The 15,385-nt window shown below is 41.8% G+C and overlaps 1 protein-coding gene across 2 annotated transcripts; it reads left to right on the top strand.

The window, feature by feature from the left end:
- The first annotated feature begins 5,688 nt into the window (after window positions 1-5,688).
- Window positions 5,689-15,165, top strand: shox (shox homeobox). Of its 2 annotated transcripts, XM_072685194.1 has the most exons (6): window positions 5,689-5,959; window positions 7,672-7,880; window positions 11,596-11,653; window positions 12,222-12,310; window positions 13,862-14,074; window positions 14,427-15,165. In XM_072685194.1, the coding sequence occupies exons 1-6, from the start codon at window positions 5,689-5,691 to the stop codon at window positions 14,514-14,516; spliced, it is 930 nt and encodes a 309-aa protein (XP_072541295.1). In that variant the 3' UTR covers window positions 14,517-15,165. The 2 variants fall into 2 exon arrangements, with proteins under 2 accessions (XP_072541295.1, XP_072541294.1); XM_072685193.1 differs by lacking the exon at window positions 14,427-15,165 and having other exon boundaries at window positions 13,862-14,107.
- Window positions 15,166-15,385: the final 220 nt, after the last annotated feature.

Here is a 15,385-nt window from a genome sequence, read left to right as displayed (position 1 = left end):
AATAGCTAATAATCAATAAAATATAGAAATGGATTGAATTGATTTCCAATAATAACATTAGGTGCTGACCTGCTGTGTAATTTATATGAGCTTTCCTATTAAAATTGGATTAAAACGTATAAACAACAGTGAAAACTGCCTAATTGTAGTAGCTGTGGAATCACACATGGTTATTAGAAATCCTGTGATGTATTACATTTAAAAATACCTGTATTATATTTTTAAAATAATACTACATAACTAATATAATATGTTTTTGTTTGTTTTGGACAGGGGTGAGTCAGGAATATGCCTTGGACATGGCGTCAGTCCACAGACACCCACCTAGGGGCAATTTAGCATAGCCAATCTACCTACCGGCATGTTTTTGTAAGCTGGGATAAAACTGGAGTACCACACTCTTTCAAAAAGGTAACCAGAGCAAGCATCGAACCCACAAAACCAGGCGTCTGGAGCTGTGCGCTACACTCTAATATATATATTATATTATGATTAATAGTATATATTAATATATATAGTAGAATATAAATTATAATATTACAGTTAACAGATGCTTGATTTCCAAAAGATTCTGAAAAATTGTGAATATCACCATCACATATCAGTGTTAGTGAGACTTGTAGCTGTAGCCGCTCTCCAGCCTTTGATATCGATGACTTCTTAATGCAGCATACAGTGACTTAAAGGACTCGCTCTGGGCTGACGCAACAAAAGCCACTAATATGTGAAACAGTGCACTGACTTTACAGGGACATCAAAGCTCATTCGTGTGGCCAGCAAGTAGCAGCACTATCAGTCATGCATGAATGCATGTGCGTGGATCGCCTTTCACACACACGGCTCTACCCGCTGGGGAGAAGGGCTCAGAGCAGGGCGGAAAGAGAGGTGATAGCAAGAGGTTTTGAGGAACAGTCCGTGGATTATTGGGTTTTTCCAGCAAATCGCCTCAACATTTTCGGGTATAAAGTCAATGTCATGCTTCTTTTGAGTGGGAAACCTTCACCCTGTGGGCAGATACGAGTAGAAAGAGGGAGGGGGGGGGGGCACTTTAAAACAAACACATCCTCTAGGGGTCTCCTGCTCTTTCACTCTCACTCACTCACTCACTAACTGTGTATTCTTGTACTATGGGTATTTTTGACATGCCTGAGATAATCAGCAGATTCAGATTATTTTGGGGACACACCTGAATAAATGAATACATAATTAAATAAATAAGTAACGGCTTAGATTAACCGAGATTTGGGAAGTATAAAAAATGATGAATTATAAAACGCATCAATGTATGAATAAAAAAATGGTTTCCAGGTTGAATTGCTGATACAGGTCACTTCGTTCAAAGCTGGCTGTAACACAATGTGACAAAAACTATTGGTTCTGGGGGAAAGTTCAACTGCTGATCATTATCTTATGTGTGTGTGTGTCCATGAAAAATGTCTGGCCGTCTGGGAGGCCCCTGCTCTTAAGTGGCTCTTTAAAACCTGCTCTAATCGGTGTGGACAAAAATGTCTTTGAAAAAACACAACGCCAAACAGCCACCATTTTAAAAATGAATTTATAAGCGTTCATCTTGAGCACATGCGGGATTAATCTGACTGAGTGAGCAAGTTCAAACGCTGTTTTGGCATTTGTCAGGGTTAGCCTGAGTCCCTGCAGAAAAAGGCCTGACTCTCCCCTTCCGCGCTAACCCGAGCAGGGCTGCTTAAAGTGGCAGAGCACTGATCCACAGATCCTACAGTGGGGACGGATCCACAGCTGAAAGATTAAATGGCACGCTGCCAACATGTGCTTGCCACAGACACCCACTTGCAGCGGAGCTTCTGCTCTGCTCCGAGCAGATCACACAGCTCTGCCTCCTGCAAGAACGACGTCAGGCAACTTCCAGGGTGCTCGTAATATATAACCTAATAAAAAAGAACAAGAGCTTCATCACAACACCAGTGATTAAGACGTCATTACAACCCGTACGGTTGTATAACTGGACCCCACCCTGGAACCCACCCGTTCACAGAGGCGAAGGAGTATCAGGAGTAATCCAGAGCAGTTGGTGTTGAGCATTTAGCAGGGCTTCAGAGCTTCAGAGCTTCCAGAAGAGGCAGGGGACCCCACATTACAGGCAGCCAGACTTTGGGAAAGGGCACACATACAAAAATATTTATGTTTATATATATTTTTATATTTATTTCAATTCCAATGGTTCTTTCAGTGCAGGAGAGAGTTAAGAGTTAAGGTTCTTTGCCATAGAACCTTGTAAAGATCTAAAAAAAAAAAAAACTTTGTAAAGATGCAAATGTTAAGGTTCCTTATCAGCTTAATGGTTACTCACACATACAGTACCTCAGTATCTATTACAAACAGTCAAACAGTCAAATGAAGTATACTGGGTTCCTGAGGAACAGCAAATGAGGTTCTTAGTACCAGCTTAGGAACTAAATGTCCTCAGGCCTTGTTCTTTTTTTGGGCGATTCTGTTGCTTTTAAAACTAGAATACTAGAGCCTAAAATATAGGAAATGAGCTACAGCTTAGTGATTAATTTGCCAAACATGGATATATTAAAATTTATATATAAAAAAAACGCCTTACAAAAAAACGAAGAACTAAACGTTAATGAACACAACGCAAATGTTTCCTCGTGTTTGTTGCTGGCCTACCCAACCCAAAAATGTACAAATCCAGAACTGCACTGTAATACCAGTATTAAACACTAATAATTAATGGGGGTGTCTACAGAAACACGTTGAGTAAAAAAAAAAAAACGTAAAACTCTTTTTGCGTTTATCGCGGAAACCTCCTCCTGGACCGGGGGCTTGTGTGTGACCCCCAGGACACAGCGCGTTCCGTGATTTTCTCGCTTATGTACGAAACACTGTAATAGAAGAAACGACGCGGCTTTAATTTTCGTGCTCGCTGCAGATTCAGCTCCTAAATTACTATCGACATTTTGCTTGACGACTTATTTATTTATTTCAGCTCCAAATATGGGCTGCAATCCATCAGACTGTCCGCCCTCAGTCCGGTCACTTCCACTCAGAGCCCTCGCAGCCTAATTGGGATTAAACAATGTGCGCAGGGCTGATTTACACACACACACACACACAACACAGGGAGAGAGAGAGAGAGAGAGAGAGAGAGAGAGAGAGAGAGAGAGAGAGAGAGAGTGAGTGAGAGTGAGGGAGGTCACACAGGGAGAGTAGGGGACGAAACCAGCAGCAGATTTCGAGCAGACACAGGGCGCATGTGATCACTGGGGTGTTCACGAGAGCTGTCCTCAGTTCAGATCACCCCTCTAAAATGAATCCTGATACTATTATTAATATTAATACTAATAACTAATAACTAATAATTAAAACACTGCCGTTAGGATAGAAATGCCACAGAAACAGAAACAGGCGCGTGTCTGTTTTACTACTAACGTTTAAACGTTTCTACTTTACGACTAACGTGTAAAACGTTAATAAACGTTTATATTCGTCTTTATATTCAACTTAACGTTACGCGTTTACTTGCCGAAAAAGCTCGTATAGACTGTGTGAGTATGAAGGAGAGAGAGAGAGGCAGAGGGTGTGTGTACGTGTGTGTGTGTGTGTGTGTGTGAGAGAGAGAGAGAGAGAGAGAGAGAGAGAGAGAGTCCCATATCTGCAGCTTTTATTGGTGCCACTTTAAAGAGGGCTTTCCACTATAAGGAGAAAAACTGAAGCTCCATAAAGACCCGTTTCTAGCAGCCCGTCTGAGGAGCACTTCTTATTATATTAAGAATATTATGATATTACTACTATTGTACCATTCGTATATGTTATTTATGTATAATAATAATAATAATATTAATAATTATTATTATTATTACAATAATGTTGTATGGATTTTATTATAACATAATATTAACTTTATAAATTTTAGATATTATATTCACGGTATTTTCACAATACTATAACGTTAATATTCTCAGAAATGATATTACAACCTTTCTAAAAGCGGATGAAAGAGAAATAAATAAATAAATAAATAAATAAATAAAAATACGTATTTGGATTTACCTGATATATGTATATATATATATAATACAGAAAATGTTAAAAAAAAAAAATATTTAGATTTTATGAACACACTCCTAGTGAATTAGGCTACACTGTCCCACGGTTAATTTCTCACAGGCGCGTGAGTGTGCATGTGTGCAGTGAGAGTCGTCCTCTCTCTCTTTCAGGATGTTGTGAATCTCTGAAATCTGCGCCTTAAATAAAGTCCCATCAAAACCACGTCAGCACGGAGATTTCCCAACATGCACACGGGGGGGACAGGGGCTCTTCATCCAGCCCCCTCATTCCAGCCCCCCAGATCTGAGCCCACCGCGAGCAGAAACACACTAGTCCCAGAGCTCCTCTGATACACTGGAGAAACAGTCCCTCAAAGTCAGTCAGAGTGGAGTTCACCAGTGTGCCCGTCTGATTACCCATCAGACCCACTGATATAACAGAGAGGAAACGAGAGCACCGCGCCATTAACACAGGTTTAATAACACCCTGCTGTGACCCCACATCTTAGTCTGAGTATAGAGTATAGAGATGGAAATACTGTGTTTACACTGTACAGCATTTTACTCACCAACTGCGGAATACAGTACAGAAACACACGAGGGTCAATGAAGTTCAAAATGTGTATGTAGAAATTCAATGAAAAAATATTTTAATTATATAAGGTTACTGAGCTTACAGTGGAAAACCCAATATTTAGGATTGTTATTATTATCTTTATTATTATTATTAATAATAACAATAATAATATTAATATTAATAATAATAATAACAATAATAATCGTGATTGCAATATTATATTATTAATAACAGATGTACTCCGCCATACAACGAGCTATTGAAATCGAACTATAGAAATGAACAATATAAATGTCCAGTGTTCCCATTGGTTCCAGTATGCTGCATCATTAATTCGTTACAATTCGTCATTAATCACTGTTATTATTTTACCTAGCTTTCCATAGAATTTCCATACATCAAGATAAGAAACTGCTAACTAGCAAAACAAAAATGAAAATATGAAATTAAAAACCCGCTGTTTCGAAAACGGAGCAGAATGAATTCACATTAACGCGGCGTCGCGTTTCCTAATTCATTCTAATGTTCTGTTCAAAATAAATCAATAAATCAATAAATCAAATAAATCAAATAAAACTTTAAAAACAACCGTAAAGTGTAAAAGTGTCGATATTCCGCGTCAGGAGGTGAAGAAAGGCATCGGCGCTCGTTCCTGTCACTTAATTGCGGTAATGAAGCCCGCGTGCACTGTGTGTGTGTGTGTGTGTGTGTGTGTCCTGAGGAGCTGAGCTCCGCCGCTGCACTGATGTGAGCAGAAGCTGCTGAAAGTTGAACGCGGAGGCTCGTGTAATTGCCCGGGACGCGGGGCTGGGGGGCTGAGGGGCTGAGGGGGGGGTTGGGGGGGATGGGGGGGGGGCTGGGCCGGGCCGGGCCGCCCTCTATAAATACTCACATGTGCAAAACACAGGCAGAAGAGCCGGAGTGTGTGAGCTACAGCTCCCACACACACACTCACTCACTCACTCACTCACATACACTAACACACACATACATACATACACACACATCCACTCACATACACACACCCCTAAACCCCACCCCACCCCGCGCTACAGGGCCGCTTTAAAGTGGAATCCGTGGATGAGCAGACACTCTCCAGCCATGGAGGAGCTCACGGCGTTTGTGTCCAAGTCCTTCGACCAGAAAACCAAGGAGAGCACTAAGGAGGGCATCACGTACCGGGAGGTGCTGGAGAGCGGCTTGGCCAGGGCCAGGGAGCTGGGCAACTCGGAGAGCAACCTGCAGGACATTACTGAGGCCACCAACCACTGTCCGGTGCATCTGTTCAAGGAGCACGTCGAGCTGGAGAAGGAGAAGCTGAAGGAGTTCAGCGCGGCGAGAGCTGCTGAGGGTGAGTGAGACTCCACCGAGCTGAGCTTCGGGTTCTCCGAGACGAGGGCGAGGAGCGGAGAAACGCAGCCATTACTGCCGCTAGACTTGAGCCGAGCCGTAGGAAAGCTGCGAGCGAGCGAGCGCGTCTGCAAGCGCGTAGAGTTCAGTGTGGAGGGTGTCGTAACCGGGGTGGGAGACCGAGCTCGAGCTCGGGGAGAGGAGCGGGGAGTGTGTGTGAGCCGCCGAAAAGCCTAAACATCTCCGAGTCTCCTGAAATCACAGGAGCGTTCAGACAGGACTGGGGTTGAGCTGGTAAACTGAAGCAGACCTGGAGCTTCTCGCTGCTAGAACCCAAAACAGAGCCAGAAACTTTAGTTTTGCACGAGTTTTAATGCGCGATTAAACACTGCTGCTCCTCTCAGAACTCACCTGGTCGAGTTAACAGTCAGATATCACCGAAAACACGGAGAGCGAAACGAGCTCGCGCTGCTGCTGGTTTTCACGCTGATAAATAGAAATGTGCGCTGAAGGCAAAAAACTCTGAACCTCCTTAAAAACCAGAGCAGTCTTCTTTAAAAAATAGAGCCAGGCTTGGTTTTATTAGCAGGGACGACGTTTAACAACAATAGCTGTTTTAGTATTTAATAATGTGGAATAATAACAAAACAACTTTTTTTTATTTTAGACTTATTATTTTAGATCATTTATTTTATTATACGTGTTTTCATGGGCTGTAGAAAAAAACATGCTGTTATATATAATTATAATTTAATGGTTATATATGGATTTTAGTGTTATAATATTAATAAGAAGAAGAATGCATGGAAATAAATTGCTCCTACTGAAGCTCATTATTATTATTGTCGTTCTTAGCAATAGTAATAATAATAATAATAATAATGATAATAAATTGACCTCAGAAAAGCCTGTTATTTTTTAGTATTAGTAATAAAGTGAAGCATATTCGCTGTTGTTATTATTGGTATTTATGGTAGTAGTATGAGATTGACCACAGTGAAGTCTGTAATTATTACTTAGTGTTATTATTATTATTATTATTATTATTATTAGTAGTAGTAGTAGTATAAGAAGTAGTAAATTGACCCAAGTGAAGCCTGTAATTTTTAGTATTAATGTTGTTATTATTATTATTATTATTAGTAGTAGTACTAAATATTACTAGTAAAGCCTGGTAATACTGTTGTTGTTATTGCATTGTTAGTATTATCAGTAGTGTCAGTAAAAGTTGTAATACCTTTATTTATCATTTACCTCAGTAAAGCCTGTTATTATTATTATTATTATTATAACAACAGTGGTATTACCTTTGTTTATAATTCACCTCAGTGAAGCCTGTTGTTATTATTATTGTTATTAGCAGTAGTGCTATATAGTAATTTATATAATATAGTCAATGTAATGTAGAACATGTAATAAAGCTCTCACATCTTCATGAGCACTGGCCCTACCCCCCCTCTCTCTCTTTATATATGACCTAATTACTGCAGCTGTTCATAACTTTACACGCCTACATCTTTCATACACTATAACCTCTCAATCATTTCCGTGTCCACATGAGTAGATTATTTATATAACGTCTTATTATAATACACACAGCTCGTCTCTGCCTCCAGTTTCACATCCAAACTTTTAGTCTTCAGCCAAACCATTTCCGCGCCTTTTACGCGCCCGCGTGTACATGTACGCTAACGCCGGTTTCCTGTGATTTAGGGATCTATGAGTGCAAGGAGAAGAAGGAGGATGTGAAGTCTGAGGATGAAGACGCGCAGGGGAAGCTGAAGCAGAGGAGAAGCAGGACGAACTTCACTCTGGAGCAGCTGAACGAGCTGGAGCGGCTCTTCGATGAGACGCATTACCCGGACGCCTTCATGAGGGAAGAGCTGAGCCAGAGGCTGGGGCTGTCTGAGGCCAGGGTCCAGGTCAGTCCAACCACCTCTCCAGCGCTGCATTACGGGCTACAGATGGGGGCTAAACACACACTACAGGCACATGGGCAAAGTTTAGCGGGCCCTGGTCGGTGAGCTGTGCACACAGCGCACACACACATGGATGGAGCTGGGGGCGATCATTCATCACCGTGAACGCACTGCTTTAACAATAGATGTGGCTGGACACGTTCAGGGTTCGGGTGTTGGGCTGTGAATGGGAACATCAGGGAGTTTATGTGTCTTATTCATTTATATTGACCGTAAAACCCAGATAAAGCTATAAAACTGCAAGAATACACTCAATACATTTCTCAAATCATAATGCACACATCTGCTGACAGTTTAAGCAACGTAGGACTGGAGTAAAAATAAATTATTAGTAGTAAAAAAAAAAAAAAAAAGCAATTTCACACGGTTTACCAGTATAACACGTTATAATATTGTTATTATTATTTTACTTTTTATAATTACTATTTAATTTACTATATATATATGGTAAAGAAATGATATAATAATAACATATATATTAATACACAAGCAGTGTGAAATATATAATAAAATATAATATATATATAAAAAACGTCTTATTTACATCAATTACAGAACGCTGTGGTAAATACAGCTGTACTACGGGTTAGTGGCTGTAAAAGTCAGGTGATTACAACGCGCATGCTGATTGGTTCGAGTCCCAGAAAAGCGCTAAAAGAAGCGCACCGTTTCTGCACTGTAATTCACTTCACTGATACAACAGTAAAATAGTTTGCATTTTAAAACATATGATAAATAAACAGGCACACTGCATATTCTTAGGATGTAACTATTTTTTCGTTGAAGCACGAGGCACACTTACACATACAACTACAGTTACTAAAAAAGAACAAACAAAAATGGTTACATATTCTAATAATTATATATGTATCATTAAATAACATTTAATATATGTGGTTTACAAATGATAAATATTGCCACGTAGAAATATCATATCTCCAAAAATGTCAACTTTATAAGAGAAGCAAAAAACCTTCTTAACTTTGAATGTGGACAGAATTCCTTACATGTCGTTTAGGAGCATTTCTATTGACCCACTTATCATGACATTTCGACACAATGTAAAGAATAAAAACGTTTGATTTAAAATGATTATCGTCGCATATATATATATATATATATATATATATATATATATATGATATATGATATGTAATATATATATATAGGATAGTCTTTTTGTAGTTTTCCAGTAATGAATGTGAACGCTGACCTGAAAGTGGAGAATGTGAAAAAGCCCTTTTAGCAGCAGCTAAATTGAGAGGAAAACTTGCTTATGTGCTGCAGGAAGATCTGAAGCCCATCATTAAAATTAATGAAGAGATTGAGCTGCCGCTGCGGGGGACACCTTCTCATGTCACTCACCTCATTTCTCCACCCTTATCTCTGTAATATCTGCCATTGGCTTGATGTAGTGTTGCCATAAAAGTGCATTAGTGGTGAGTGAGTGAGCTGAACTGTAGCGTTGCTGTGGAGGTGCAGTGCTTCGGAGGGATGGTAGCGGGGCTGTAGCGGGGCTGTAGCGGGGGGTATCGGTGCTGCTGCTCGGCGCGGTGTAGGAGGTACAGCGGCGCCGGGGCGACAGCCTGCAAACACACACCGCTTAAAACGAGCTCTGGGAAAAGAAATCAAATGAGGGGAGACTGAAACACGGTAGCCAACAAAACAACAACAAACGACATCTGGAAACACACTGTTTACATGTTTTGTCTAAAGAGTGTGAAGCGAGGGGCGCGCAGGCAGACCCCTCAGTACTGTGAGCAATAAAAGGCCCAGAGGTAATTAGAGGTGTAAGAGTGGTGTCGAGGCGCTGAGGCAGAGGCAGAGGGCTGATATGAACCTGTTACTGAAGCTGCTAGAGAAAGGCCACACCGAGCAGCTGTCAGGAATCTAATTGAAAGTTATGAGAGCTTGGTGAAGAGAAGGCAGTAATTCAATTACCACTAATATCTCCGGGTTTCTGCAGCAGCGCTAAATTAAATGTCATTATTCACTGTCTGTAATAAAAATCAAAAGGAAATCACATTAGGCTATTTGTGAAATGCATCATTGAGTGGTGCTTAATGAAGAAATAACTGTCTCAAGCAGTGTAGCTCACTTCGCTTAGCATACTGATGGATCATTACCATCGATCCCGCACTGAAAAATGTTTGATTTATTGGTGGCTACGTGTTTTCTACACTTCTGTGAACTGTAAACAACAACAACAACAACGACAGCGACAACAACAACACTATATGTTATTACTGCCGTTACTACTACTACTGCAAATAGTACTAGTAATAATAATAATAATAATAATAATAAATAAAAATAGTAGTAAAAATGAACACTACTACAAAAAAAAATAATATCACGAATTATGACAATAATGACGACGATTTTTATTAGTAATAATAATATTATATTTTTATCTTGCAAAGCACGCAACTTGAATTTTAATAATAGTAATTAATAATAAAATAGTAACAGCAAAATCTATTTTATTTCCACCGTTTATTATTATTATTATTATTATTATTATTATTATTATAGGCTACACAAAATATGTGTCATGAAAATAAAATGCCATAATAATCTACTTTAATACAACGATCGTTTTATTATATAATAACAGTATTATAACAATAACAACAATAATAATAAAAAAATAATACTAATAATAATAATGTTCTGCTCTTGTGCACTTAATCTTCGGATCGAGTGATAGAGTCTTGGTGTGTGTTAACGACGCGGTGCGTAATCTTTACACACACACACACACACACACACACACACACACACACGCCAGAGCGGACTGTGTGTATGAGTGGTGAAAGAGTGAGGCGGTAAACTGGCCCTACTCTGTCCTTCACGAGCCTCACCCAGGTGTGTTAGTGAGAGCCCCTCACTCTGAACACTTTAGGGGGGCACGCTGAGCAGGTCCTACACGCTGAGCAGCTTTTATGAAGCGGGTTTATTAAGAGGAGCAGCTCTGCCCGCTCTACACACACACACACACACACACACACACACACACACATCTAATGAATCTCGCTGATGAAGATGAGCTCAGTCTTCATCAAGAGCCGCGGATCTCTCTGTGCGACGTCACCCCCCCCCCCCCCCCACACACACACACCCACCCATACGAACACACCGTGTCTCCTCAAACACACTGTGCTACCGCAGCTCTGAGAGTATGAGGCACAGGTGTGTACTGGTGGTATTCAGACTGAAGCTCGGTGAACACTCAGGGTGGTGGACTGTAATTCCAGCGGCTCTGGGGGTCTTTTTGTGAGCGAAGTTTCGGCTGGAAAACAGCACGTGTGTGTGAGGAGGCTAATTTCAATACTGTGCTGTTAAGCGCTCACGCGATTAATATTAAGTCAGTGAATTAGCTCTCACTATCTAATAGCCTTATTTATGTATTTATTTATGTATTTATTTATGTATTTATTTGTGTTTATTAATTAATTGGATATATTTTACCAGGATATTTTAGACTGCTACATACATTATCTAAGCGTCCAGGTAATTTTTACTACAGTAATACCCCCCCCCCCCCCCCCCCCCCCACACACACACACACACACACACAGAGCAGGGGGGCTCTGAGGGTCGAGGGTTCGGTTCCGGCCGGAAGTGGACTAAAGGCTCGCTGTCTTTTCTGTTTCAGGTTTGGTTTCAGAACAGAAGAGCAAAATGCCGGAAACAGGAAAATCAGATGCACAAAGGTAACCGTGGCTCGACGCTTTTGATGTCCATATACTTTTATATTTTTCTCTATTATTGGATTATAATACAACGCAGTACGTGATTAGACAGCGTGTGTGGTGCTGGGTGTACTGGGCCCCGTATGTGGGGCAGACAGGACAGCCCTGGGGGGAGGTGGAGGGGTAATAAGGGAAAGGTTAAGCTGCCTTCAAAATCGCAAACCAGCATATTAAATAGTATATCATCATTAATAGTGCAGCCTTTGATTGAGCAAGAATAGCATAAACACTATAGAATATTATATCATAGCACTATATATAATATAGTGTAGTATAACGCACTGTATAGTGTAGTGTAATGTAATGTATGGTGTAATATAGTGATGTATAGCATAACAGTAATGTGTAGTGGAGTACTATGTAGCATAGTATCGTGTAGTATAATACAGAATACAGTGTAATATAGTATAATATAATGTAGTATAGTATTATATATCATGTAGTATAGTATAATATATGTGGGCCTGTTTTCTCTTAATAAGTGGGGCTGCCCAGGACTCAATGTTTTTTTTTGTACTGTGTATTTCAGGGGTGATCCTGGGCTCGGCCAGCCATCTGGACGCATGTAGAGTCGCTCCGTATGTCAACATGGGCGCTCTGAGGATGCCTTTCCAACAGGTAGGATAATTAAAGTGCTTTAAATGCTGCTTAAAACACAGGCGGTCCCTCAAACAAGGCACAGAGCACAGTGTAATACAGAGAGCAGCCAAATGATCAAGCTGGTTCAAGCTGTGCCACTGGTACATTTATAGTCTCTGACTGAACGTAACAATCGCTCCATATATCTGAGCCCTGAAATGTCCGGGTGGTAAACATGGGGTTAGTGGAGGAGCAGCGCTCTTTGGCCTTTAGTGTGAGGCAGGCCGCGTTGTCCGGAGGTCGAGGTGTATGTGTAGCCTATATGTGTGTGTGTGTGTGACTTTTCACCTCTGGCTCAAGCAAGGAGACGAGAGATTAGAGACCAAGAGAGACATCTGATCTGCTCTGTGTGTGTGTGTGTATGTGTGAGGGGGTGGTGCATTGATGATGCAGTATATGGCTGTGTGTTTTTGGTTGTTTGCGCATTAGAGCAGCAGTTTTGCACTTTCCCTGCACATTGTGCAGCACCTGTAGCTCGAATGGACAGTGTTGATCTATGGATGTAGTGCTTTGGTGCAGCTTTGATTCCACACTCAGTAAGACAGTCAGTCAGTCACTCACTCACTCAGTAAAGCTAAAGCATTGGGCTGTTCTGAACTGCCCTGCAAACAATTTTTAAGCTGAAGTGCACTGAGTTCTCCCCCCAACCCCCTCCACCCCCCCCAAAAAAATTCCCTTTTCAAAGGCTGGCCATGAACGCCAGTGTTGCACTCAGGCCTCACTTCTGTGACAAACATAATGTGGAAAAAAGCAACCCTGGCAAAGCATTTTCCACTTTCTATACAGCCTGACACATGTTGTGTTTTAGTTGGCTGAGAAAACAGCAAACTCCTGTGTTTTTAATGATATTTGCGCAAAGTGAGATACATCAGCGGAAGAGGGGTGAAAAAAAGGAGTGCAGGTTTTTTATATTAAGTTGGAGGATGTATAATTTTCACCTCATCTTAGTAAAATAATTACAGAGAAGGTGCAACTGGATCTCTCACGCTGGCTGCTCCTACCTCTTTTTCCTTTCGCTCAGGAACACATCTGAATAAATATTTATGGCTGTATATGTGAGCATATTTTTTGGGGGCAAGGCTGTTTATTTATGCAATTGAATACATAATTAGGATTACGAGATGTTGCAGGATGGCTGGATGGAAAGTTTTCTACGTGGATGGGCCTAATGTGCTGAGACTTTCAGCTGATGGGATTTCGTTGACTATTAAGTTGCCGGGTGCGCTGCATAATTCAGCTCTGTGTGAGAAGAAAAAACACAAGAAAACACACACAAAAATAAAACGAGCTCAGATGAAAAAGAATGCGCCGAGTGAGCCGGCCCTGGACTATTTTCAGTGAAAACATGCAGTTAGTGGAGGCCTTTGGAGAAGTGCGTGTGGTGTCCCGAGTCCCGTAACCGGATCCCTGGCCCTCCGCGGGGCCGAAGGCCTGCTGAAGGCCACACACACTCGCACACAGGCACTAACGCTGCGCTTGTTCTCCCTCTCTCTCTCTCTCTCTCTCTCTCTCCCTTTCCTCGGCCCGCAGGTCCAGGCCCAGCTCCAGTTGGAGGGGGTGACCCACTCCCACCCTCACCTGCACCCGCACCTGGCGGCACACGCCCCGTACCTGATGTTTCCTCCCCCGCCCTTCGGACTGCCCATCGCCTCGCTGGCGGACTCTGCCTCTGCTGCGGCCGCTGTGGCGGCGGCGGCCAAGAGCAACAGCAAGAACTCCAGCATCGCCGACCTGCGACTCAAGGCAAGAAAACACACGGAGGCGCTGGGACTCTGACCCCCATGGGCTTCTCCACAGCTCTGAACTGATAATTGCTTCTCACACAAGAACTGCGCCTGTGAAAAGGCCACGGCACTCACAGTTAAAACGAAAACAAAACCCAAACTACAGAGAGAGGAGAATGTACTGAGAGAGGAGGGGGAAAAAAGAGAGCGAGAGTGAGAGTGAGAGTGAGAGAGAGAGTGAGAGAGTGAGGGGGGGGTTAAAGAGACGGTGAAAAAAAATTGTCACAAAAAAACCAGCTGCCAAAACAAACCACTTGTAGAGAAAGGTAATTAAATACCAATGAAATCACCTTTTACTTTTTGCCCAACAGGCAGGACTGCTTGGAGGCCACTGGCTCAGCCCTTTCCAGGCACAGATCACAGCCCCAGGACCGTACAAAAATGTCTGGATGTCTGTCTGAAAACCAGCGGTTAGCGGCGGAGACTCTTAGCAAAAAAAACAAAAACAAAACAAAACACGAAAAGAAAAAAAAGAAAGAGCAAAAATGAAGGGCAGACTCAGTGTGGCTAGAGGTTTGAACAGTGCTCTCAGAGTGGCTCTCGGGCACTCTAAAAGTTTCGGACTCTCGACCTCAGCGAGAAACGAGCAACGGGCCGCACTCGCCTCCGACCACTGTGTTGGTTTTGTTTGTGCCGCTGCCGCCGAGTGCATGTGTTCAGACGGAAGGATAGCTCTACCGGGGCTGGCCTCCATTGTAACTGACATTCGCCCAACTATGTTGATCACTGCCATGACAGCCTCCCACTATAATCCGCACCTAGAGTCGATACCTAGTTTTTGATTTCGATTTTTTTTCTTTCATTCCACCATGGACACAGATGGGAAGCAGCACTCACACCAAGGGTACAGTCATCAGTTTTCAGAGAAATTCACCCGTTCATTTCTTGATTTTGTGTTTGTGTGTTTTTTTTTCTGTTTTTTTCTAATGGAGGAAATGCTTGGTTGCTGTATAATTCCTCTGGGGCATGAGAGTCAGGAGGACTTTAGCTTTCATTTGCATCATTTTGCTTGTTTTGTTTTGTTTTTTTGTTAGATTTTTTTTCTTTCGTGACGTGTCCTGGGAATAGAAGTGAAACTAGCTTTTGCACTTCAGGTCTTGTATCAAGGTGTTTACAATCCTTACTGCAAGAAAATACTACTTCTATAGAAGGGGGGGGGGTGGTGGAAAATATGGACTTAATTGGGGTCTCGCCATCAAAACAATGCATTGATAATAATGGCATTTTTCAAAAGGGTTAACTGCAATTTTGTAATTTAGCGTGTTACGGA

The sequence above is a fragment of the Salminus brasiliensis genome, chromosome 8 (genome assembly GCF_030463535.1).
Source record: "Salminus brasiliensis chromosome 8, fSalBra1.hap2, whole genome shotgun sequence".
In the NCBI taxonomy this organism is placed as follows: Eukaryota; Metazoa; Chordata; class Actinopteri; order Characiformes; family Bryconidae; genus Salminus; species Salminus brasiliensis.
The sequence above is the reverse complement of the archived record's forward strand: the minus strand, read 5'-3'. Positions and strand labels throughout refer to the sequence as shown.

Excerpts from the sequence above, each read along its gene's own strand:
- shox (XM_072685194.1), top strand. The coding sequence starts at position 5,689 with ATGAGCAGACACTCTCCAGCCATGGAGGAGCTCACGGCGTTTGTGTCC. Across the intron at positions 11,654-12,221 it reads GGAAAATCAGATGCACAAAG|GGGTGATCCTGGGCTCGGCC; the intron begins GTAACCGTGGCT and ends TGTGTATTTCAG. Across the intron at positions 12,311-13,861 it reads TGAGGATGCCTTTCCAACAG|GTCCAGGCCCAGCTCCAGTT; the intron begins GTAGGATAATTA and ends CTCGGCCCGCAG.